The sequence below is a fragment of the Apodemus sylvaticus genome, chromosome 12 (assembly GCF_947179515.1).
Source record: "Apodemus sylvaticus chromosome 12, mApoSyl1.1, whole genome shotgun sequence".
In the NCBI taxonomy this organism is placed as follows: domain Eukaryota; kingdom Metazoa; phylum Chordata; class Mammalia; order Rodentia; family Muridae; genus Apodemus; species Apodemus sylvaticus.
Genome location: NC_067483.1, coordinates 60,142,238 through 60,165,633, shown reverse-complemented (window position 1 = coordinate 60,165,633; position 23,396 = coordinate 60,142,238). Strand labels below are relative to the sequence as shown.

The 23,396-nt window shown below is 43.5% G+C and overlaps 2 protein-coding genes across 7 annotated transcripts in view; one reads left to right on the top strand and one right to left on the bottom strand.

The window, feature by feature from the left end:
- The window catches only part of Smg7 (SMG7 nonsense mediated mRNA decay factor), a 65,004-nt gene extending 49,061 nt beyond the window's left edge, over positions 1 to 15,943 (top strand). For 3 of the 6 annotated variants that reach the window (XM_052200814.1, XM_052200815.1, XM_052200816.1), the window contains 11 exons: positions 3,296 to 3,415; positions 4,494 to 4,920; positions 6,991 to 7,135; positions 7,555 to 7,937; positions 8,745 to 9,116; positions 9,760 to 9,909; positions 11,458 to 11,538; positions 11,864 to 12,023; positions 12,737 to 12,907; positions 13,025 to 13,167; positions 13,603 to 15,943. In XM_052200814.1, the coding sequence (XP_052056774.1) occupies positions 3,296 to 3,415; positions 4,494 to 4,920; positions 6,991 to 7,135; positions 7,555 to 7,937; positions 8,745 to 9,116; positions 9,760 to 9,909; positions 11,458 to 11,538; positions 11,864 to 12,023; positions 12,737 to 12,907; positions 13,025 to 13,167; positions 13,603 to 13,716 (2,266 nt within the window). In that variant the 3' untranslated portion in view covers positions 13,717 to 15,943. The remainder of the gene's footprint in view (positions 1 to 3,295; positions 3,416 to 4,493; positions 4,921 to 6,990; positions 7,136 to 7,554; positions 7,938 to 8,744; positions 9,117 to 9,759; positions 9,910 to 11,457; positions 11,539 to 11,863; positions 12,024 to 12,736; positions 12,908 to 13,024; positions 13,168 to 13,602) is intronic. The other 3 variants (XM_052200818.1, XM_052200819.1, XM_052200820.1) reach the window with 3 other exon arrangements.
- An 831-nt stretch (positions 15,944 to 16,774) lies between these two features.
- Positions 16,775 to 23,396, bottom strand: part of Ncf2 (neutrophil cytosolic factor 2) — a 33,981-nt gene continuing 27,359 nt past the window's right edge. The window contains exons 11-15 of the mRNA XM_052200821.1: positions 21,962 to 21,987; positions 21,365 to 21,516; positions 21,095 to 21,206; positions 19,307 to 19,484; positions 16,775 to 17,293 (exon numbers count right to left, since the gene is read on the bottom strand). Of these exons, the coding sequence (XP_052056781.1) occupies positions 17,181 to 17,293; positions 19,307 to 19,484; positions 21,095 to 21,206; positions 21,365 to 21,516; positions 21,962 to 21,987 (581 nt within the window). The 3' untranslated portion in view covers positions 16,775 to 17,180. The remainder of the gene's footprint in view (positions 17,294 to 19,306; positions 19,485 to 21,094; positions 21,207 to 21,364; positions 21,517 to 21,961; positions 21,988 to 23,396) is intronic.

Here is a 23,396-nt window from a genome sequence, read left to right as displayed (position 1 = left end):
CTTTTGGCCATGCATATTCATTCTTATATTCTGAGTAAGGGTCTCACTATGTCGCCCTGACTACCATAGAACTAACTTTGTAGACCTGGCTGGCCTCAGACTCAGAAGCCCACCTGCCACTGTTTCCTGGGTGCTGGAATTAAAACGTTTGAGCCACTTTACCAGGCTGTTTTATTTTTTTTGAGACAGTCTCCATAGTCATTGGTGAACCAAAGTTTGTTGCATAGACTGTATTAGTGTCGAACATGCGGCATCCTACTGCCCCTGCCTCCCAGGTGCAGTGTTATAGGCACTGCACCACACCGAAATTTTAAGTAAAGTTATTACTGTTTGTTTTTTTTTGTTTTTTTGTTTTTTGTTTTTTGTTTTTTTTTTTTTTGCATATCTGTAGTAGTGACAGGGCAGTGAGCATTGCTCAGTGGGTAAGAATGCTTATACAGCATGAGTTTGGGTCCATCACCCATATAGAAGCCAAGCATACCTGGAACCCCAGTGTGTAGCTAGAAAGGGAGGGAGGGAGGAATAAGGAACAGGTTCAATGAGAGACCCTGTCTCAAGGGAATAGGGCCAAGAGTGATAACAGAGTTCCTCTCCATGTGAGTATGCGCATGTTTCCTTCTAGAACACACACCAATTTTACAAGAAATTAAAAATCAGTGGCAAAGAGGCAAAGGGATCCCCTTCTGCAGTCCCCCACCCCATGGTCTCTTCCTGCTCTCTTGGTGTACCTTCTGTCTTTTTCTCTCCCCTCGCTCTGCTGCCCTTCATCTTTTACTCTGCTTCACAGTATATCTCCCACTGGGTGGTTTGTTTGTTTCGTCTCAAATATCTAGCTTCCTTTAGCCTACTAATATGCCAAGTTGTTGTTGTTTGTTTTTCATTCTATAAAATAAAATTCATAGTCTTCGGTCTTTCTCTGCTGCTCTGAATTTCTCCGTATCACAGTTCCTCTTAAGAACAGTGTGGGCTGTCCTTACTAACTTCAGGATTACTCATTTCCCAACCTGCTACTACGTGAAACTATCCTTGTCATCTTAGGTAACAAAATCTTTTTCTTTCTTTTCTTTCTTTTGGTTTTTTTCAAGACAAGGTTTCTCTGTGTAGCCCTGGCTGTCCTGGAACGCTCTGTAGACCAGGCTGGCCTCAAACTCAGAAATCCGCTTGCCTCTGCCTGCCTCCCAATTCTGGGATTATAGGCGTGCGCCACCACTGCCCAGCAGGTACCAAATTCCAATGGCTTTGCACTTTTAAAAGTTATGATTTTTTTTTTTTTTTTTTTTTTTTTTTTTTTTTTTTTTTTTTTTTTTTTTGCTACTTTGGTTTTTTGAGACAGGGTTTATATAGCTCCTGCTGTCCTGGAATTCACTCTGTAGACCAGGCTGGCCTTGAACTCAGAAATCCGTCTGCCTCTGCCTCCCAAGTGCTGGGATTAAAGGTGTGTGCCACCACCACCCAGCATTTTGGCTACTTTAAACTGATACACAAATAGTCTGTGAAGGAATAATCCTGAAAACATAATCATAGGCTTTGACTTCTAAACCGTTAAAGCAACAACAAAGACAGTTTAGTCACAAATACTGTTTAACGTCTTTGTGACAGTTTATCATTCCTGCTTTATTCATTTTTAAGCATTTTTAAATACTTTTGCCTTTTTTAATTCTTGTAGCATAAAGTCCGTTGAAACACTTTATTCACCAATCCAGAAATTAGAAAAGCCTTTTTTTCCCTCATCAAGGGTTATAATTCTATTACCAAAATGCCTCTAATATTCAACACTGTCAACTGACTATTGACAGTGTCTCATGACAAAATCAAAAACTCAAGTTGACTTATCAGCAGTTACTCTGGGATCTCCTTTATTTTGATGTCCAAGTTTGAAAACTGTCCACCTCTCAGTGCTCACTCACTCACTCACTCACTCCGTCCAGCTCTTAGCTGCCTCAGCCCTATTTTGTGCCCCGTCTCCCCCCACCCCATTATTTATATTTACTATGCATGCAACTATGTCCTTCTGAATGTTTCTGTATTTTTCTCTATACTCTGTCCATATTACCCTAGAACATCGCCATCTGCTCCTCTGCCTTTTTACTGTCTTGGTCAGTAGTTGTTCTGCCTGATAAGCTGTGTCCCTCAGAAACCTTCCCATAGGTTTGTGGAGGGAATTCAGTTCTTTCACTTTACTTTTTTATTCTTTATGTGGTTTTATTATAAGGTTTATCAGGTTTAATTTTAATTACTTTTTCCTGAAGATGGGGACTGTTTTTCACCTACCTTTGTGTTCTTCAGCCTAACTTGTTTAATAGCATTTTGGAGTGGAGATATGCATGATTTCATTATGAAAAACCTAGGGTGTCCCAACTCTGAAATGCCAGAATTACAGGCATAGGCCATCACCCCTGACTCTTTTTTTTTTTTAAGATTAATGACAGTAGATCTCAGGAACCCTTTTCTACATTGGTTTACTCTCTGTTTATATAGTTTATGACAATTGTATACTTTTCTGATTTAGAGAACAAAAACTACAGTGATAATTTTTGTAATAGGTACCTCAGGAGCTAGAGAAATGTCTGAGTACTTTTTTGCTCTTGCAAAGGACCAAGTTTAATTCCCAGTACCCATGTAGCAACTCAAAAGCACCTGAAACTCCAGTCCAAGGGAATCCAATGCCCTCTTGAATATCAGGCATGCATATGGTGCGTATACATACATATAGCACAAAACACTTCATGCACATAGAAAATAAGAAATTAAGAAATGTGCATCAGAGACCTTTATCGCTATGTTGTTGTCTGAGACAGAGTTTCTTTAAGTAGCCTTTGGCTGTCCTAGAACTAACTTTTTAGACCAGACTGGATCTGAATTCACAGATACCCACCTGCCTCTGCCTTCCAAATGCTGGTATTAAAGGCATGCCTCACTACCACCTGCAAATAATGATTATTTTTTAATTAGTGAAAGTATTTAGAAAACAGGTATTTGGGGTTTCATACAATGATAGAGCTTTTTACTGGCATGACCAAAGACATGGATTCAATCTTAGGACGCCAAACAGAATCTTCAATAACAAAACCTGTGGATTATTTTGACTTATTAACCTAGAAAGTAAAAATATCATATTAATATAATATTTATCTCCTCTTTGTTTCTTCTATTTGGAAATATAAATTCAAGCAAATACAGTTGATAGCATGTAGTCTATAGCCTATGTGAGAAACATCTTGATCCATTTGCATTTGGTTTCCTGGAAATTTTCTTCAGTATTTAATCTTCTATAATGGGCCATGTCATTTTTTAGGAACTTGGATTTTTCCAAAGGCCATCAGGGTATTACAGGAGACAAAGAGGGTCAGCAACGCCGTATACGCCAGCAGCGTCTGATCTCCATAGGGAAATGGATCGCTGATAACCAGCCACGGTACGCTCATGGCCTGCTCCTGCATTCCCTTTGATCCCTTTGTCGTCACACACATGGGTACCTCATGTATGTCTTAGACTTTGGGTTAAAACTGTGATGAAATAAGAAAGTATTGGTAGCATATCTTGTTAGGAGCCAAGTGATCAGTCATAAGTATAATCTGTCTTCTCTCTGTTATCTGTGATAAAAAGAATAATCTTGCCTTATTTATCAGGAGCTGCTCCAGTTTGTAAGCATCTGTATTATTTGAATTGTATTGGACATTGTCGGGTTCAATGAGTGATTTGTTCGGCAAGGATGTGCCGGTCAGTTTCAATCAGGACAGAGCGAGACCATGCTTCTAGCACTAGTTAAAAACACAGCAGATGAGGTTGCTGGTGTAGTAGAAGGAGGAAAGGTTTGGAGTCGGTTAAGTTCGTGTTCAGTTTCTAGCTCTGATCTTTTCTGTGAACCTGGCAGCTTCCTGATGGGACATATCCTGTTGAGAGTCAGCTACTATTATTTCTTTTTATTTTTATTTTTTTTCCTGAGACAGGGTTCTCTGTGTAGCCCTGGCTGTCCTGGAACTCACTCTGTAGATCAGGCTGGCCTCGAACTCAGAAATCCACCTGCCTCTGCCTCTCAAGTGCTGGGATTAAAGGCGTGCGCCACCATCACCCAGCTTACTATTATTTCTTAATATTTGTATTCAAACTCCTGCCAGGCTCTGTGCACTTGAATGCTTGCATGTTTAAATACACATACCATTTCTGGGTTTCACTTTATCTATAAGTATATATAGCTCCCTCATAGGCTATGTCAAGGACTCAGACTAGTGTCTTAAATCATGCTCAGTAAGTGTAACCACGATTATTAGAAGGGAAAAGACAGGAGACTGAGTGTGATGTGGTGATGTAAAATACAAGAGTCCTCAGTTACTGGGTAATACTGTTTATGCTAACTGAATCTGTTGTCATAATCTCTTTGCTTTTTATTTTTTTGGCTCAAAAATAATCGTTGCATTACACATAATTGAATTACTGTTTTTTGGAGTTTCTGGGTTTTTTTTATATATGAATTTATTCTTGCTTTTTTTTAGGCTGATTCAGTGTGAAAGTGAGGTAGGGAAACTGTTATTTATCACAGAAATCCCAGAATTAATCCTAGAAGACCCCAGTGAAGCCAAAGAGAACCTCATCCTACAAGAAACATCTGTGACAGAGTCACTAGCTACGGATGGGAGCCCAGGACTGAAATCAGTGCTGTCTACAGGCCGAAATCCCAGCAGCAGCTGTGACTCAGGAGAGAAACCAGTGGTCACCTTTAAAGAGAACATTAAGCCACGAGAAGTGAACAGAGACCAAGGAAGAAGCTTTCCTCCCAAAGAGGTGAGAAGGGGCTGTAGCAAAGGAGCTACTGTACCTCAGGATGACGGGCAGAAGGACAGCAGCAAGAGGAGAGCTGAGACCAAGAGATGCACCTTAGGAAAGTTGCAGGAAACAGGAAAGCAGAGTGTGGCAGTGCAGGTAAGCTGTCCTTGAACTATCAGGCAGGGAGAAGGAAGGCTCACAGATGGCAAGGGTTCTCGTGTTGTTCATAAAGACCAGTCCATAGCCGGTCTGGAGCTTGGGTGCACTCTTTACCTCATAGGAAGGTATGTATGGACAGACCTGTGGGGGTGGTGTCTGGTCAGTTTGAAGGAGTTCTCTTTAAGTGCTCCGCATAGGGTTTTTCTTTGGAAAGTATAATTATCCGTTAATATTACAGAAGAGTTGGGGGTTTCATAGCATCTAGCATCTAGCAAAATTAAAAGTATATCGGCGCTTTCTGTTTTACACACACACACAGAGTAATTGCAGACTCAATGTGGTAATAATATATACCTTTAAACCCAGCACCCAAGAGACAGAGCGTGCATGTTGGTCTTTGAAGTAAGAGACCAGCCTGGTCTACATAGTAAGTTCCAGGCTATCCAGGGCTACATAGTGACCCTATCTCCAAAACAAGGTTCACTATACAAAGTAGAACTTAATTTTTTTTGGAGAAAAAGGAAGCACCTTTTCTTGACATTATACCTGCTTTGACACAGTAGTATTCTGGTTCCAAAATTGGTAAAACTAGAAGTCAAATCTTGTTTGAGAAAAACACTTCCCAGCTATTTGTAACTCTTTTTTATACCTTTCTAAAGGCATACTGTTAATTTCATATAATACAAAAGATCTTGACTTTTATTAATACCATTACTGTTTTGATGACTATGTAAGAAGCTGTGATTTGTTAGCTCACTGTGGCAAATGTAGATGTTTGCTTTGTGGATCTGTTGCAGTCGGCTGCTTGTCAGCGAGAATGCCTTCAGTTTACTTGCCTGATAGAATGGGGGCAGGGATGGCAACAAAATGTGGTTCCCCTCTTCTTTAATTTGTGTGCTTTGCTGGTACACTGGTGTACATACGTATATGAAGGTGAGAGAACAACCTTAGGTGTCATCCTCAGGAGGCCATCTGCTTCCTGTGAGACATGATCTCTCATCGCCTTAGAGCTCAGCAGGTAAGCTAGACCAGCCGGCCACCGAGCCTTCTTCCTGACTCCTCACCAGCCCTGGGACTTTAAGTACCGCAGCTGGTATTTTTGTTTGGATTTGGAGATTGACTTCTCATTCTCGTGTTTACAGGCATTGTACTAACTGAGCCATCCTCTAAACTACACACATATATAGGCAGTGGCCTGAAGAGAAGAGGGTACAAAGGAAAGGCAAAGAAAACAAAAAACCAACCAAATTACCTAGACCTGTATTTGAGGACTAAGCCCAGCATCTTCTGTCTGGCCTCTGTAGTGGCCTCCCAGTAAGACCCACGCTGATAATAAAATCTCCTGTTCTGTCCTCAGTTCTTCTCAAATCTACTGGTAGATAACAAAAGTAAATCTGACATATAGGTAATCCCTGTAATCCCAGCACTTAGAAGACAGGCAGGAGGATTGCTACACATTTGAGGCCCACCTGGGCTAGATGGCAGTTTCTAAGCTGGCCAAGACTTCATAGTAGAACCTGTCTCAACAACACAAAACAACAACAGTTGCAGACACAGGGTTATCCTGCTCTTTTTCTGTAACTATTTTCTTGCTTTTTGCTCAACCTTGAGGACAGCCCGTGGCACCTCCTTGATAATTTGATATTTAGAACTTAGGGCCTGTTTGTTGTTCCTGGAAGTATTCTTGTATTTGTTTAAAGAGCCTTACAAAGTGCTACCATGGTAGTCACCTGTGAGACAAGTTTTCATTAAATCAGAATTCAGCATGAAGAGCCCCAACTGAAGATCATAGGCAAGTCTCTTAGCCTGTGGGTATGAGATACTTCACTTGTACAACAAATGATTTCTGTGTTCCTTTCCCTTATTTTTCTGTGATTATAAGAAAGCAAAATAATTGTATTAGTAAGTGAAAGCCCTTGTTTCTTGTACTAGTAATTTATTTTGATTTTCTTGTATTAACTTTATTTGGACATAGTAAGGTTTTAAGTAGTTTTCTCAGAGTAGGTGCTTCTTTCTAATACATGGGTACCAGGATTTTATGGTTAGTTTTGGTTCTGTTGATTGTAGGTAAAATCCCAGACAGAACTAAGAAAGACTCCAGTGTCTGAAGCCAGGAAAACTCCTGTCACTCAAACTCCAAGTCAAACGAATAATTCTCAGTTCATCCCCATCCATCACCCTGGAGCCTTCCCTCCTCTTCCCAGCCGACCAGGTAAAGCACCTTCTTCTGCCTGGTTCCTTGAGTGTGGGGCTTTCTGTTCACTCACTGGATACTTTGTATTCTTAGGGCAGTGGTTCTAAGCTGAACTATAAAGGGAAAAGAAGTTCAGCTTCCCTAATGTTAAGGGACTCTGGTGGAGTCGGTTCTATGTGGTTAGCACTTTACTGCTGGTCAGTTACTATGGAGATTCCTCCATGCTGTCATTAAAACGTGAAAGGATCTTTAGGAGAGTGATGGCTTTAGTGTTAGAGGAAAAGGAACCAGTAGTCTGTATTTCCTAATGTCATGTTAAAGACCTTTGTGGTTGATTGTTGCTTTTATAATATGTAAGAAACACCTTCTTCTCAAATTTTACACCGTTCTTTTGTCAAGTTTCTTTAGAACTAAAGCTGTGTTCTTCTGTTTTGAAGGGTTCCCGCCCCCAACATATGTTATCCCCCCTCCTGTGGCATTTTCTATGGGCTCAGGTTACACCTTCCCAGCTGGTGTTTCTGTCCCAGGAACCTTTCTTCAGTCTACAGCTCACTCTCCAGCAGGAAACCAGGTGCAAGCTGGGAAACAGTCCCACATTCCTTACAGCCAGCAACGGCCCTCCGGACCAGGGCCAATGAACCAGGGACCTCAACAGTCACAGCCACCTTCCCAGCCACCCCTTACATCTTTACCAGCTCAGCCAACAGCACAGTCTACAAGCCAATTGCAGGTTCAAGCTCTAGCTCAGCAACAACAGTCCCCTACAAAAGTCATCCCAGCTTTAGGGAAAAGCCCGCCTCACCACTCTGGATTCCAGCAGGTAGGCAGCAGTTATGTGTACTGTCAGCTTAGAATGGCTAGAAATGCTGAGATAATTCCATGTTTGAATTCAATATATACTACTTAAGTTTGTGTTGTTAGGAAAGCTAAATGTTTGCCCTCTTGCTTTATTTGTAAAGGGTGATAATGTTAGATCCTTTGTCCATGCTACTTAACTGCCAGCTCTAGTAAAGATTTTCTGTAAATGTCACTTTCTCAGTAAGAATGTATACACGTGTAGGTGTGTGTGGATAAGTGTGCTCATGTGTAATGCGGAAGCTGGAGGACACCTGTAGTTCATCCCTAAATATGCCTCCACCTCCTTTCAGACAGTCTCATTGGCTACAGCTCACCAATTAGGTTAGACTCCCTAGCCCTAGATCCTGCTGTCTCCACTGGGTCTAAGCATGTGCCATCATGACCAGCACTTTTGCATGGGTTCTGGGGACAGAACTCAGTTGCTTTACCAGCCTTACCTAGGATGCCTTCTTACCCCTGTACCATAAGAATTCTTACCTGAATAGACATTAGAATAGAAATAGAATTGTTATCTTAAGTATAAGATGAATGTGACACCAATCTTAACTGTCCTATTCTTATGGCATCTGAGACAGAAGGGGGAGCCCATCCTGTCTCATGTACACATTCATTAAACTTCTTAAATAATTGAATTGAAAAAAGATGGGAGTTCAAAGTCCTTTTCTTCTCAATCTCTGAAGAAGTAAGGAAGTTACGTTTTTGCCTAGAGTATAACTGTCAATGAGATTGCAGTTTATCTTCATCTTGTTGACAGGCACCTCTTTTTTAGTATCAACAGGCAGATGCCTCCAAACAGCTGTGGAATCCCCCTCAGGTTCAAAGCCCACTAGGGAAAATTATGCCTGTGAAACAGCCCTACTACCTTCAGACCCAAGACCCTATAAAACTGTTTGAGCCGTCATTGCAACCTCCTGTAATACAGCAGCAGCCTCTAGAGAAAAAAATGAAGCCTTTCCCCATGGAGCCATATAACCATAATCCCTCAGAAGTCAAGGTCCCAGAGTTCTACTGGGATTCTTCCTACAGCATGGCTGATAACAGAGCAGTAATGGCTCAGCAACCAAATATGGACCGCAGGAGCAAACGGTCACCTGGAGTCTTCCGTCCGGAACAGGATCCTGTGCCCAGGATGCCATTTGAGGTATGTGTCCCTGTGGGGTTGTAGAACCTGAGAATATCTCAGATAGACACAGTTGATACATACAAAATGGATACATATTTATGAGATGTAAACATTATAAAGACTACTCATGGTATAGGACTTGGCCTCTTCAAAAATCATGTTGCTTAGCTTGGAGAAGAGTTCAGTAGCTGAACTGTATTACTGAACTAACTATACTGGTCTGGCAGAAAAATTATCTAGTAGCATTGTGATAGAGAAGTCTGAGAAGAGCTGCTTAGTTGGGATGAGTCATCTAAATTTAAAAATAGGTATCGTGGGTTTTTAAACAAATTACGTAGAACAAAGTCAGTTATCTTCTTACTCGTTAGTTACTAAAGAAGCAGGCTCATGCCGTTGGAAGCGAGGTCGCCCCTGTTGATTACTCACTAGCTGCATTACCGCCTGTGTCCTGCTTGTTGGTGGTCCTATTCTTCTGTGTCTGTCTTCCTTCACTGTCGGCCATGTCACCTTTCATTTGTGTTTGAGCCTTTTCCTGTGTGCTCCATCACAGTTATGTCTCTGCCTGTGCCTTTAGTCGTGGTATCTGACTAATCAGTCACGCTGCTATTCTCATGTGCTTTTGCCCCTAATTGCCTCTCACAGTGATCCTTTCTGTCACTAGGACCCCAAGAGCTCCCCTCTGCTTCCTCCGGACCTGTTAAAGAGTCTGGCTGCCTTGGAGGAAGAGGAAGAGCTGATCTTTTCTAACCCTCCTGATCTTTACCCAGCTCTGCTGGGTCCTCTCGCCTCTATTCCTGGACGAAGCCTCTTTGTATGTATTTGACATAATTCTGCTTCTTGCTCTAACCACAGCTTCTTTTCTGAGGTTTTTATAATACTTGTATAGGTGAGCTCTTCTTTCTGGGGCTTCCCTCTGTATAGGAATATAAAGTATATTTCCATATTGCCTAAAATTAATCTAATAATGTAGTAGAGCACAGCTACTTCCCTCAAATTATAGTGTCATAGCCTAGATATGTGACAGTCAGAAAATGTCTTGTACTGGTCTACCCACACTATGTGATGCTGGCAAATTAACTTCCTTTTCAGGCAGTATGTACACCTAGACTCAAATATCAGATATTGTATAATATTTAAGGACTTAGAGGTTTAATTGTCAAGTGTATATAAAATATTAAAGGAAATACATTCTAAGTTTTAGAATTGATTAATTGAATGGTGTGGCTCACTAAACCATAAAAGAGCCCTGGTCTAAATTCAGAGTTGGAATTATAAAACAAAATGGATAAAAATGAAGAAACTGGAAAAGGGACTAAAGACTATAAATGGGTGGCTATGAATGTAAATAGTCAGGATAATATAGAATAAAATGATAGAATTGGTTACTGATACCTGTTAGAAAACAGCCTTCTAGAACCCAGGCTGCAGAATATCCTTCATTATGCTCAGAAGTACCTACATCATTCTGACTGAGAGTTTGGGTACAAGCATAATGAAGCCACACACACACACACACATCTTAAAACAACTTAAAAAGATTTTTGAATTTTTCTTTCTAGCTTTTTCTTTTATATAAATATAGTGCATTAATCGTAGAGTCAGGATAAATAGCTACCAGTCCTAGCACTTGCATTTGCCTGGGCAAGTTGACAGGAAAGGCTTCCCCTGGGGAGGGCACAGGAGCTGTAGCGGTGCCGGAAGAACAAATGGCACCTTTTTCACGCATTTCTCTGGGTTTTGCTTGCTTTTAAAAAAAAAAAAAAAGAAAAGAAAAAACAGTTAAAAACATTAGCCTTTCTTGTCCTTAACATAGTTGACAATGTAATGTGTGATTAAAAATGCTTTACATATAGTGGGTGTTCAACAAATTATTAAACTGCTGTCTATTAACAGATCCAGCTTTCCCTCCCTGCCCCCACCCACAATAACTTTCTTAGGGCCATTAAATAGAAACTCAGCTTAGTATATCACAAAGGCAGCTGCTTTAGAAAACATGAAAACAAAACCATCTATCAAAATGGATTTGAAAGGCTTTTTAAGGTCAATAATGTTTTAATATTTTAAAGAGTAAAAGCTGCCGGATAATTCGTCTTTTGTAAGGGAATTCCTGAGGGTCATGTCTAAAAAACATTCCTGGTTCCTGTCAGCATCTCTGCACTGGACCAGATAAACCCAGAAAAGAATATTCTGATTCACCTGTGATAACTGGCACTTAGCTGGTGGTGTGATATTGTTGTGAACTCATTATTAACCTTTCCCAAGTCCTCTACCATGGGACAGACACAATCTTAAGTGTTAGTCTTTAACTTAAAAGTAGAAGAAATCAACCTTTTTTTCCTCCCTCTACCTGGGACTGCAGAAATCCTTACTGGAGAAGCCTTCGGAGCTCATGTCACATTCATCTTCTTTCCTGTCCCTCACTGGGTTCTCTGTCAATCAGGTAAGCAAGGGTAAGAATTTCATTTTATGTTTTATTGTAGTCTTGATTTGTCTCTGATTCGGGTAAACTAGTAACCTGCATATTATGAGTTTGAGCCTTTTAAATTTCTCATCAACACTGTCTTAAGAGCTTGGTTGACTTTTAATGGCCTCAGATAAGATAATTTACATAGAGCAAAATAGAGTGAAAGAAGGACGAGAGAAGGGAAATGAGTGAAGTCAAAGTCTGCGAGTTTGTCTGACTGAGAACTTTATAGGTCTGCGGGGCATCCATGAGCAGGACTATCCTAAATCTCTTTTTCCGGGTTATGAACTTAATCTTCCAGGAAAGATATCCAAACAGCAGTATGTTCAATGAAGTGTATGGAAAAAACCTGACAACCAGCTCCAAGGCAGAACTGACCCCCTCGGTTGCTTCGCAGGAAACGTCGCTGTACTCCCTCTTTGAAGGGACCCCGTGGTCCCCTTCACTTCCTGCCAGTTCAGGTATCAATGCCAATACTTAGATTATAAAACTTACCTTTCCCATACATCTGTATTGAATAAACATTAGTCAAATTCTATAATTAGAAATTTGGTTTTGGTTTTTCAAGACAGGGTTTCTCTGGGTAGACCTGGCTGTCCTGGAACTCACTCTATAGACCTGGGTGGCCTCGAAATCAGAAATCCACTTGCCTCTACCTCCCAAGTGCTGGGATTAAAGGTGTGCACCACCACTGTCCAGCCTAGAAGGTTTTTTTATATTATTATATATTCTCTTTTTAAAAATGTTTTCGGGACTTTTTATTTTATGCATATAACTGTGCCATATGTGTGCAATGCCCATAGGGGCCAGAAAGAAGGGGCTGGGTTCCCTGGAATTAGAGTTATAAATGGTTTTGAGTTGCCACGTGGGTGCTGGGAATCAAGCCCAGGTCCTGTGGAAAAGCACCCAGTACTCTAACTGCAAAGCCATCTCTCCAGCCCCCTTTTATTTCAGTGTTCTAAAGTCTTAATTTATAATAATTCTTAGGATCCAAGATACAGTTAGACCCCACAATGATCAGACAGATGGCTTCATGGCCTTTATTTGACCTTTACTCCAAAAGCTTATTATAATGCTTTCATTCAAATTTTAGTACCACATCTGAAAAGAATGTTAGTTCTTGGTTTGGTGTGGGAAACCCCTATTTATGTCATACATTGCTATTATTCAACAGATCATTCAACACCAGCCAGCCAGTCTCCTCATTCCTCTAACCCAAGCAGCCTGCCCAGTTCTCCTCCAACACATAACCATAATTCTGCTCCATTCTCTAATTTTGGACCCATTGGGACTCCAGATAACAGGGAGAGGCGGCCTACAGATAGGTGGAAAACTGATAAACCGGGTGAGATCCACATTTCTTTATCTACCAGGTTAATGGGAGAGACTTGCTCTGATTTTGCCTGAATTCTGGTATTTACCACTTACTAAATATATTGTATTCTTACCTGTTATCTTTTAGCCATGGGTGGTTTTGGCGTTGATTATCTCTCAGCAACGCCATCATCTGAGAGCAGTTGGCATCAGGCTAGCACTCCGAGTGGCACCTGGACAGGCCACGGCCCCTCCATGGAGGATTCTTCTGTCCTCATGGAAAGCCTAAAGGTGAGTGGTGTCAGGAGCTCCTGCTGCAACAGTGTCTCTGCTTCCATCCACGGCGCTGAGAGACATCATGAGTGTGTTGTCAGGGTGCCCGAAGTGCTAGAGGGTTTCCTTTCATCCTGATGCTAAATTCTGATGAGCTTGAGTTTAGCCTTATTTGACTAATTAAGAGTATATCATTGTAAATATTTTGTTTGCTTAAAACCTTACTGGCTTGGGGTTAAACGGTAATTTCACTGTTCACAGTGTTAAAATTCTCTTAGGAACTAACTAACTAGCCTTGAGCGTCTCATGACTTTTTTTAGAACTGAGTTGATTGGCATTTAGGATGTATTTAAAGGACATATTTGTCTTTATGGGTGGCTGAGATTTAAAACAAATCCGTCAGACAGCCAAAGCGTTTGCCCTCTGCTGACATGTTTTGGGGCTGTTTTTCAGTCTATCTGGTCCAGTTCCATGATGCATCCTGGACCCTCCGCTCTCGAGCAGTTGTTAATGCAGCAGAAGCAGAAACAGCAGCGGGGACAAGGAGCCATGAACCCTCCACACTGACGCCACAGTAGCGACCCAGGGAATGAAGGCTCCATAAACCATGGCATGTTGGGTCTGCAGGACTGGCCCACACAGTCCCTGCAGGTGGCAGCCCTCTTGTCTGTTTCTTGCTGTCGAGAGGGTGTAAGTGTTCCACCAGCCCGCTGAGTGTGCACGAAATGTTCGCAGTGCAACAAACAGAAAAACCATCAGGAACTCTCGTTCCCCGCGGCTTTCCGGGGGAGAGAGGAGCTGCTGTTTGTCCCACTCGGTTATGATAGCACGCCTCTCACCTTCTCCACCGCGCATGTCCCCAACACGTGGGAAGTGGAAGCTGAGAAGGAAGGCAGACGGGAGGAGCCGAGAGGAACTTCTCAGTCCTTTTGTCCTCTTTGGGGAATAAAATAGGAATCCATTATGAGTGCTTTGCTGACTGAGAATGTAGTTGAAATTATTCTTAAACATCTTTTATTATTACTCTCAGTAGCAAAATATCACACTGAATTCTTCCATACACAGGTGTATTTCTAGTCAGTGTGGAGCAAAGACAGTCCCGTTTGCTGCTCCTGTGAGAGGTCGGTGGTGACAGGACAGGGAACTGACCTCTTAAGCCAGTGGGAGCGTCCCATAAGGGAGAGGACAAGGCCTCTTAGAAGGCTCTGGGAGAGGCCTTCCTCCTGCCTGGAGACTCCAACAGGAAATGCCCTTCACTCTGTAGGTGCTCGAGCCCCGATCGAGGATGCAGTGTGGGTGGTGCTGCTGGGCTAGACCAGCAGATGGCTGCTGGACGATTTCAAATTAATGTTGTTGATTCCTACACTTTACAGTAGCGTAGGAAGCAGTCTCAGAAGGCAGGCTATTCCATTCATGGCCTGGAACCCATTTTACCAGGTGGATGCTTTCAGTGTGGTTCTTTTGTTGAGTTGGTTTTTGTGTCCCCATCCTGCTTCCCAGCCTCTCGCACCAGTCTCCACCCCTTTAGCCATATGCTGTACTGTAGTCACTGTTTTCCCTACTGTGTACAACATCTCACCAAGAAACCGCAGCATGAGGCCAGCACTTGGGCCCACAAGCCGGTCTGAAGAGGAGGGACGCGGTAGAGCAAGCATTGCTGCGGAGGAGCCGGGCTCTGCCGTCACAGGCTCCTGGCCTTCACCTCAAGGATGAAGTTGAAGGCCACAGGGACAGATGCACACACTGTGCACAGAAGAAAACAACAGACGCCACTTTGGAGAGGGCAAGAGAAAGGAATAAACTCTTTATTTGATATTTATTAGGAGGAAAGAGGACTGAAGATGTTCTGTGTAGGAACAGAAGAACGGACAACATTTCTGTTAGTCATTTCCTGGAAAAGTAATATTTTAATGGGAAATTATGGAAACAATCTAAATGTCCAATTGCTGTGCTAGGGTAGGGATTATTTTCTGGGAGGTGTGTGTGTGTGTGTATGTGTGTGTATGTGTGTGTGTGTCCCCACACATGGCTATCTACTCTCCCAGAGGGCAAGGGCTAAGTGTGGGAATTCGTGTGGAGCTTAGCTGAAAGACAGCTGTAGAGCAAAGCACATCCAGGAGCCCCAGGTGTTGCTGGACCTGGGCAGCCCCGCAGTGAGATGGGGCAGGGAGTTGCTCGTGGCTCTTCAGAAAGAGTGCTTGAAGCCCCAGGCTCACTCTGTTGCTCTTTTAGTTTGACATGGTATTTGGATTTTATTTTTTTGGTTTTGTTTTGTTTGTTTTTGAAAGGTCTGAAAGTGAAACCCTTCACTCAATGGCAAAAGAACCTGTCTGTGCTGCTCCAGCCCCTCCCTGTGTCCATCTGTCCTTTTCTTGTCCCTTCCCTGCTACCTTCACCCAGTGTGTGTATGTAAGCTCTGCATTCAGACAGCTGCAGCATTCCGACATTGGAAATGTCACTGATTCTTGCACCTTAGACCAGCCAGCCAGCAGGTTTACCAGTTCCCTCCCTGTAGTTCCCACTTCCCATCCGTAGCCCCAGTCTGCATGAGAATTTGGTGTTTGGAATGTTTCTGACTCTTGGCGGGGCTCCTTGCCTTGCCATCCTCACTGTGGGATAGTGAAGAAGGGGAGGAGAATCTTCATCAACTGGTTCATGTAATAAGCTTTTGTGTTTTGTTTTGATTTGATTTGATTCGGGGTTGTTTTTTTTTTTTTTTCCCTGTCTGTCTGTGCAAGATCTGCAGCTGCTGAGATCAGCTTTGCCTTTAATTAAACCGTGTTCTCTCCAGCCAGATCTGTGTGTAGACTGTTTATTCTACCTTAAAGGAGACAGAAGAAAAACACAGCATAGACCTTCAAGTGCTCACTCACCGGGAAGAAACAGGTGGCCCGACTGGGTAGACTTGGGGATGAGTTTTGCTTTTCTTAGCATCCAGTGACTTGTTCTGGAAATGCTAAAATGACTTCTGTAAAGGCTAAAATAGTTCATTTTGTAGCTCATCAGGAGGCGATTGAGAGATACTTTATCTTTCAGCCTATAAAATTCACTGAATCTGAATAAAACCCACAGCGATGGCTGTTATTCTCTTGCTGTTGTCCAGAGTTTCTGAAGCAACTTCAGGAATGCTGGGGGCTAGGACTCACACTGGCTGGCTTCTCACCTGCACCTGCTCAGGTGCCCTTGACCCCAGTTAACCTGAAAGGTCACCAGAATGACGAGGGTCCTGTCATTCAAGTTAGTCTTGAATAACACTTGTAAAGCCCCAGAATGTCCCCCAAAGAGCTGCCTTGGAGCACAGTCTTTCATGGGTCTGAATGTTCATGGGAGAAGGCATAAAGGGCTATCGTTCTCCCTTGGAGTAGGTGTGGTGCCTCATAGGAACCTGACTCAGGCTGCCTTTCTCTTTAAGTTTGTTTTTAATGAGCTGTCAGTGTGTGCCTTGAGGATTACATGTAAGTTGGCTTTGAACTTCTGGAACCCAAGCTATTCAATGAAGGGAGAATTTTTTTCACTTAGCTGCTGGGTTTGGGCATCGGTGTCCTGTCTTCACAGCAGAAAGGTGTGCCCATCGCTGTGCAACTCTAGGAATTCTGAAGTGCATTCACACAGCCAGCACAACACATACACCAAGAAAATGCTTTATTTCCTTTCCAGAAAATTGGTCTCCTCCATCTGTAAGGAAGTCTTTTGAGTTTCATATCACCATGTGGCAGGTTCAACTTCAATTAGGGAAATGTTAAGTTAGTCTACATTTTCAAACTGGTCTTTATAGCACATAGCAGAGACAGGTAAGTCTTGCAAAACAACAAACAAAAGCACCGTGTTCCTTGCCTCATTCAGAGAAATGTCTTCTTGAAGTAATCAATGATTAATGCAGAGATCCTAGCTTGTGGTGGAAGTCCCACGGGCTAATGACTATTGAATACTCAGCCCGCAATAGGGTGACAAGATCACCACGTCAAGTCTCAGGGAATATTGCAGAAGAGAAGGCAGAAGGCAAGAAGGGGCTTCGTAGATGGCAGCTCACCCTAGACGTCTCTGGGCGCGCCTTCCATGTTCTTGGCTGTACATCCTTCCACAAAAGCTTTAGGGAAAATGCCAACTTTCCCTTTACACTCCCCCTCCAGCCATTCTTCATTCACTGATAAAAAGCAAAATGTACACTGATTACTAAAAACAGCGAAGAGCGTGCCATCATGAGTGGCCCATGGACCCTGCTAGTCATCCCCTGTTCCCATTTGGAGTAGCTAGCACTTAACATCTTATTGGGGTTCTGTTGTAGATAGGATAAATACACAGTAAAATATAGGATAAATTACCGTAAATTAGACATGACTCCTCGGGTCAAAAAAGAGAAGCAATTTTACCTGAGTTTTGCTGTAATTCATTTTGGTAACGTGGAGGGAAGATGGTGAGTGCTGTAATGAAGGCCTTAAAACTTGGAGCTTGTGATTGGTTTAGTACATTTGTAAAAATAAGCATAATAGCTCTTTATTTTAGACTTAATAAAATACAGGTACTGTTACTAAATACACACTCAGGCCTCACAGTCACTCAGTTACAGCTGTTGTCTCCACTTTTACTAAGGACAGGGATATACAGAGAGTTTAATCATTCATTGAGTTGGACCACATAGGTTCATTATATTATCTATAGACAGACCACAGACTGCATTCAGAAGTTATCTTTGGGTATTAGAACCTTCTTGCCTAGGTCCCGCCTTCAAAGTCACGTAGTTGGGCAGGGCACAGTGGAACCAGCCTCTAATCCCAACACTTGAAAAACAAGCAGAGTCTTGAGTTCCAGGTCAGCCAGGGCTACATAGTGAGACCCTGTCTTCAAAAATAACAATCACTAGTGTGGGATTGTGAGTAGGCATTAGTTTTCCCCAGCTTCTCTCTGGGGGCAAGTGCAAACCACCACCTTCATCCTTCCTGTTTATGGGTGGGTAGGGGCTGGAAGCGTCTTGTTTGCCTGGGTTTTGAGACCATATCTTAGCCAATGTCCATCTGCAGAGAATCCCAGCAAGTCAAAAACATGTTAAAGTTTAGGACTTTATAAATGAAACCATCCGTGACTGTTGGGAGCGGTTGAACTCATCCCCAGCTCCATGCATGCTCCATTCTGCCTCCCACTGTGACCTTGAGTTCCACCATAGGAGGCCACTTCCCATCTTAAACCTGAGACTTCTGTGAGTCGGGATAGTGTCTAGGAAAGGTTTTTCTTGTATGTCGCAAAGTGGTGCTGTTTAAGCTCAGTCCTTAGTGATTTTCCAACTTCCTTTGAGAGAAAACTTCTCTCTCCAGGTAAGCTTCGATTCTCTCACTCGGTCTGTTGAGCTCACTATTCTAGTCAGCACTACCGGTGCTCAGCACCCATGAACACATACAGAAATGAGACTCAACCTGGATTACAGCAGCACTTCCTGATACTAATCAGACCAGTGTTGCCTGGGAACTGCTGAGACGCGCAAATGACCTAGACTCTGGAGGATGGGCCGAGAAACTTAACCCTTCAAAGGATGCTTAGGCATAATGAACTGAGAATCACTGAAGACTTCTTCAGTTACTGCTTCACTTTTGTGTGAGGAAGAGATTGTGTGTACACGGGCGCGAGCATATATTGCACGAGTCTCTGCACACACAAGGGTCAGAAAAAGCTGAGTGTCCTACTCTACCCATTGTTCCTTTAAAATGGACTCACTAAATCTGGAACTGAGGTCCAGCAAGCCCTACCACGCTGCCTGTCCCTGCTCCCATAGCTCTGGAGTTAGAGGTTGAGCGGTGGCCACACCCAGATTTTCACTTGGATGCTAGCACCACCACTGTTAACCTTTCCTGTGCATGTCACCGTGTAATCACTAAGTTCCTAATAATCAGCTAAGTCGCTGACAGTTGGCTACCTCTACAGCAGAACGGGCCTCCCCTTCTCTCTGGAAAGTACTTGACAGTTTCTAGCAGAGGCAGAATTCCAGCCAGTTACATTCTGGAACAGTCAGTACGGTCAGGGCAAAGCTTTATTTCCTCTTACCAAAAGCTAGGAAGTCAGTTGAAACTATTGGCTAAGAGTTGATGTTTTCCTTTGTCTGCCCTTGACTTTGGGTTCGCTGATACATGGGTTAAGTCTGGTTCTGTGGCCTTGGGGTAGCACTTACCATGCGATAGTACCAGGATTACATCTCCTTCCACAAACTCCAGGTCTTCTGGCTGGGCAGCCTCATAATTGAAGATTGCTACCACCTGGGTCCCCTCCTTAGGCTGAGGCTCTGGTGTCTGCTTATTGGCATCAGAGTTTTCCCTTTCCTTGGGTTCATCTGCAAGACCTTGATCACCCTGAAATGGCAAGGGCCTGGTAAATTTGCTAATTCATGGCCAGCAAATGTTGAAAACCACTAACGGAAGCAGTTGATGCTCAGTACTTCTTTATAGGCCTAACACATTCTATGAATACTGAATAGTTGAATAAGTGAAACCAAAATATGTGCAGAACACTGTAGCCCTAAGTTGCCTGACAGTAAACCTTACAACAGTCCCAGGGTAGAGTAGGCAGTGTTCTTTTCAGATTGGAAAGTAATTTGAGCACAAATAAATGACAATCTGTGGTATAAATTCTGCTATCATATTGGGAGGGGGGAATCAGAGGGCAACTTGCACCAAGTCATTTCTCTCCCACTGTGGGTTCCAGGCTCAAGTGATCAGGCCAGGAGCAAATGGCTTTTTCTGCTGGTCATTCTGCTGTCCTTAACTAAACCTGGCATTGAATTCGTCCCTTTGCCGTAGCACAAACACTAAGGATCCATCCCAACCTACTAAGACAGCTTTCCTAAAGCTAGCTCTAGGTAGTTCTGATACTCTCTCTAAAGCTTCAGAATGATCACTTAAGAATATTTTGAGACAGAGTCTTGGGTAGCTCAGGGTTGCCTGGAAGTCATATTCCTGCTTTAGCCTCTAAGTCATAAGATTACTGATGTGTGGTACCATGCTTAGCTGTCTGTCTGTCTGTAAGGTGGTCCAGTGAATTGGAAATAGCCCCATCGAGTCTGCACTGGTTTGATTTGGCTTGACCTAGTTTGGTTTTTGTTTTCTGTTTTATGTGTGTGTTTGCATGTATATCTGTGCACCATATGCATGCCTGGTGCCCCCATGTGGGTGCCGGGAATTGAAACTGGGTCCTCTGGAAGAGCAACCAGCCAGTTACCTTGGGGGACAAAATGAGAAGTGGCAACTTCTCTCTGGAAACTAAGGGACAAAGTTCACCTGTTAACTCACCACTGTCACTGTTACTGTCCCCCCTAGCCTCTAACTTTTCTCCTGACTCCTTTCACTCACTTTCAAGTCTGTGAGCCCTTTCTAGACTTCACACCTAGTAAGGCAGCTTGGCCTTGTCACTACTGCATGGTGATAGAATCAGTCAGGCACTCCACTCCCCTTAGCAGCTCTGGTGTCTAGGTCAGGTCACATGACCTTTCTCTCCCTTATTTCCTAAGTTACACCATGTTATATTCCTACATGGATAGGAGCGCTGGGGACTTCTAAGGATTACTTTACAGAATGCACTTGGCTCAGGGTCTGACCATGAGCAGTTCTCAGTAGATGCCAACTCTCAGGAAAAGGCTAATACTCCTTTGTGAAATAAATGCTCAGTTTCCTGTCATCCTCAAATGGTCCTCACAGGAACCCAAGGTCAAGAGCAGCTATGAGCTCAGCTTAGCTGTAGCTTCAGTCCTGCCCTTGCTGCTAGTGATGGCCATGATCCTCCACCCAGGCAATCTAATGGAGGCAGCTTGAGGCTTGCTGTGCACTTCTGGGCCCCTCTCATCCAGAGCCCTCACCCTGCTGTAACTGGATGAATCTGTAAGCCACAGTGTCCCCATCACTGAACCAACGTGTGACATGCAGGAGATGTTGGAAATGGCCTTAGGGGCCCGCCTTCCCCCACTCACCACTGTATGCTCACACCAAAGAGTCAGGCAGTAGTCTTTCACTTGGCTCCAGGCATCCTTCATGCTTGCTTCTGACAGGAGCAGAAGCTCGGAGCTGTCCCGACGCTGGTAGCTGGTGGGCATGGTGGGTAAGGACCAAGGCAGAAAGCATCAACACAGAAAACATCCCATAGCCAGTCTCCTGCCTCAGACAAGACTCACTCCCACCCACACCACCCTATCATCCTCCACCCTTGCTGCATCCCCAGATACCGGCTTCATGGGGTTTACCTCAGTTTAGTGTGTTCTGGTAAGAGCTCCAGCTTCTTGGACACCATGTTCCGAAGCTGACTGTAGGGGAGACCAAGCTGGGTCTCCATGACCACTGTGTATTTGTAATGCACCTTGAGCATGTAAGGCATGGGTACACTGAGCCTTACTTCCTGAGGGAGGAGGAAGAAAGAAACCTTAGTGGCTGAAGCCATTGGCAGCATCCTGGACCACCATGGCCTTCCGGCACTCTGTGTATAGGCACCCAGGGAAAGGGGGGAGTTCAATAAACAAACGATCGGGTTTTAATAAGAAAAAAATCAATAAACGATTATATTAATATTTATATTAATAATTATAATTATTTATATTAATGAATAAACAGATGGTTTCTGCATTCCCTGAGAGGCCTTCAGAGTGCTCCAGTCCAACACAGTGAGACAGGATTTTCTACTAAGCTATGTGCTCAGCTAGCGGGTAGGATGACATGTAGGGGTCCCTGGTCTGTAGATGAGAATGCCAGGTAGCAACTGGTTCAACGCTTTCACTGATATTCCGTAATCTAAGAGAGATCCCACGTTAGGCAAGCATACTCACCCTTCTTCACTTGGAACTTACCTTGGGCTCTTCCTTTTGCTTGTGACCTAAATGGGAAAGAAGGGAGTGAATGGACACCCACAGTGGCACCTGCCACCCACGATGCCCATCTCCCTACCCTTTAACATCCGTGGTGGATCTGGAGGAGCATAGAGAGAACACATATGTGAGCAAAGCCAGTGTCTGCCTCTAGGGAGCTGCAGGAAGGTAACCATGGGGACTGGCTCAAAGGCCAGTTAAGCCAGGAGGATCCAAGTCAGACAGAGAGAAGACAGACATGTGATGGTCCCAGGCACCAGGCAGAAGCATCAGAACGATTACCATGTATTTCATGGGCCTGTTGTTGTGTGTATGTTTGTCATCTAAATACACAATACGCTAACACAGGAGTGTGTGTATAAGAGAAGTCTGAGGCAGTTAACTCCTGCTGATGTAAGAACCTCTGTGTAGCTGATTATTACGATCCCTTGGGAACCTTTGCTAATATCAATCAAAGGCCTAGGAACCTGGGACTCCAACCTCTCCAGTGTGTGTCCCTCCGCAAACCTCCTTCATGAACACCTCCAGACAGAAAAGGCAAGAAGAAAAAAACTATAAGCGACACTGGACTGGGCCCCTGAGGCATTTACATGAGGAATAGGCGATATATCTATTAATAGTAGATATTGTGGATGAGAAGTGCACTCTGGAGGCAGAAGTCATGCTTGTTCACTGGAGACTTATCTCCAGGTGGTCTCGATTATTGATCTCTAACATATTTAAGTGGCTCTCAGGGGTAGAGAGCAAACCAAGTACATGAAGTAAAATATAAGTAACTGGTGTGTTTCTGTTTAAAATGTTTGTCTTACTGTGTGTGTGTGTGAGAGATGCAAGGGCACATGCCCTGACATGCAGAGGCCAGAGGACAACTTCTTTGTGGTGTTGAGTCTCCAGTTCCCGCTCTTTGTTGGTTCTGGTGATTGCACTCAGGCCACAGGGCAGCTGTATTTAAGTGAAGTGTGGTAGTATTCAGTGTACCCCAGTTCCAACTTTTCTGTTTGTGGGGGAGGGCCACCAAAGCAGTTTTGTGATTGTGCACAGAAAGCTTCTGTCATCTACATAACAATCTGCTTAAGGTCACCTTGAACCAAGAGTCATTATTTTCCCACCCCCAGATCCTTCAGGGAAGATCTCCCATCCACACCTTCCAGTGGTCCTTTGTTTAAGACCCAGGGCTCTGCTCTGTAGACACGTGCAACTCAGTGGTTTGCCAAGAGCTGAGGTGAGAAAATGGCACTAGTTGCAGCCTTTCTTCGTCCACCTGCTTTAGGTAGCTAACAAAGGATCATCTAGTGACTGCCCCTTTACCTGCACTCATTTCTAAGCAGGGGAGGGCAGGGTACTGGCACCATGTCTTAGTGGGATGATGGATGGTGCAGGCAAGACCAGGCTCTGGGAAAATGTAGTCATAAAGCAA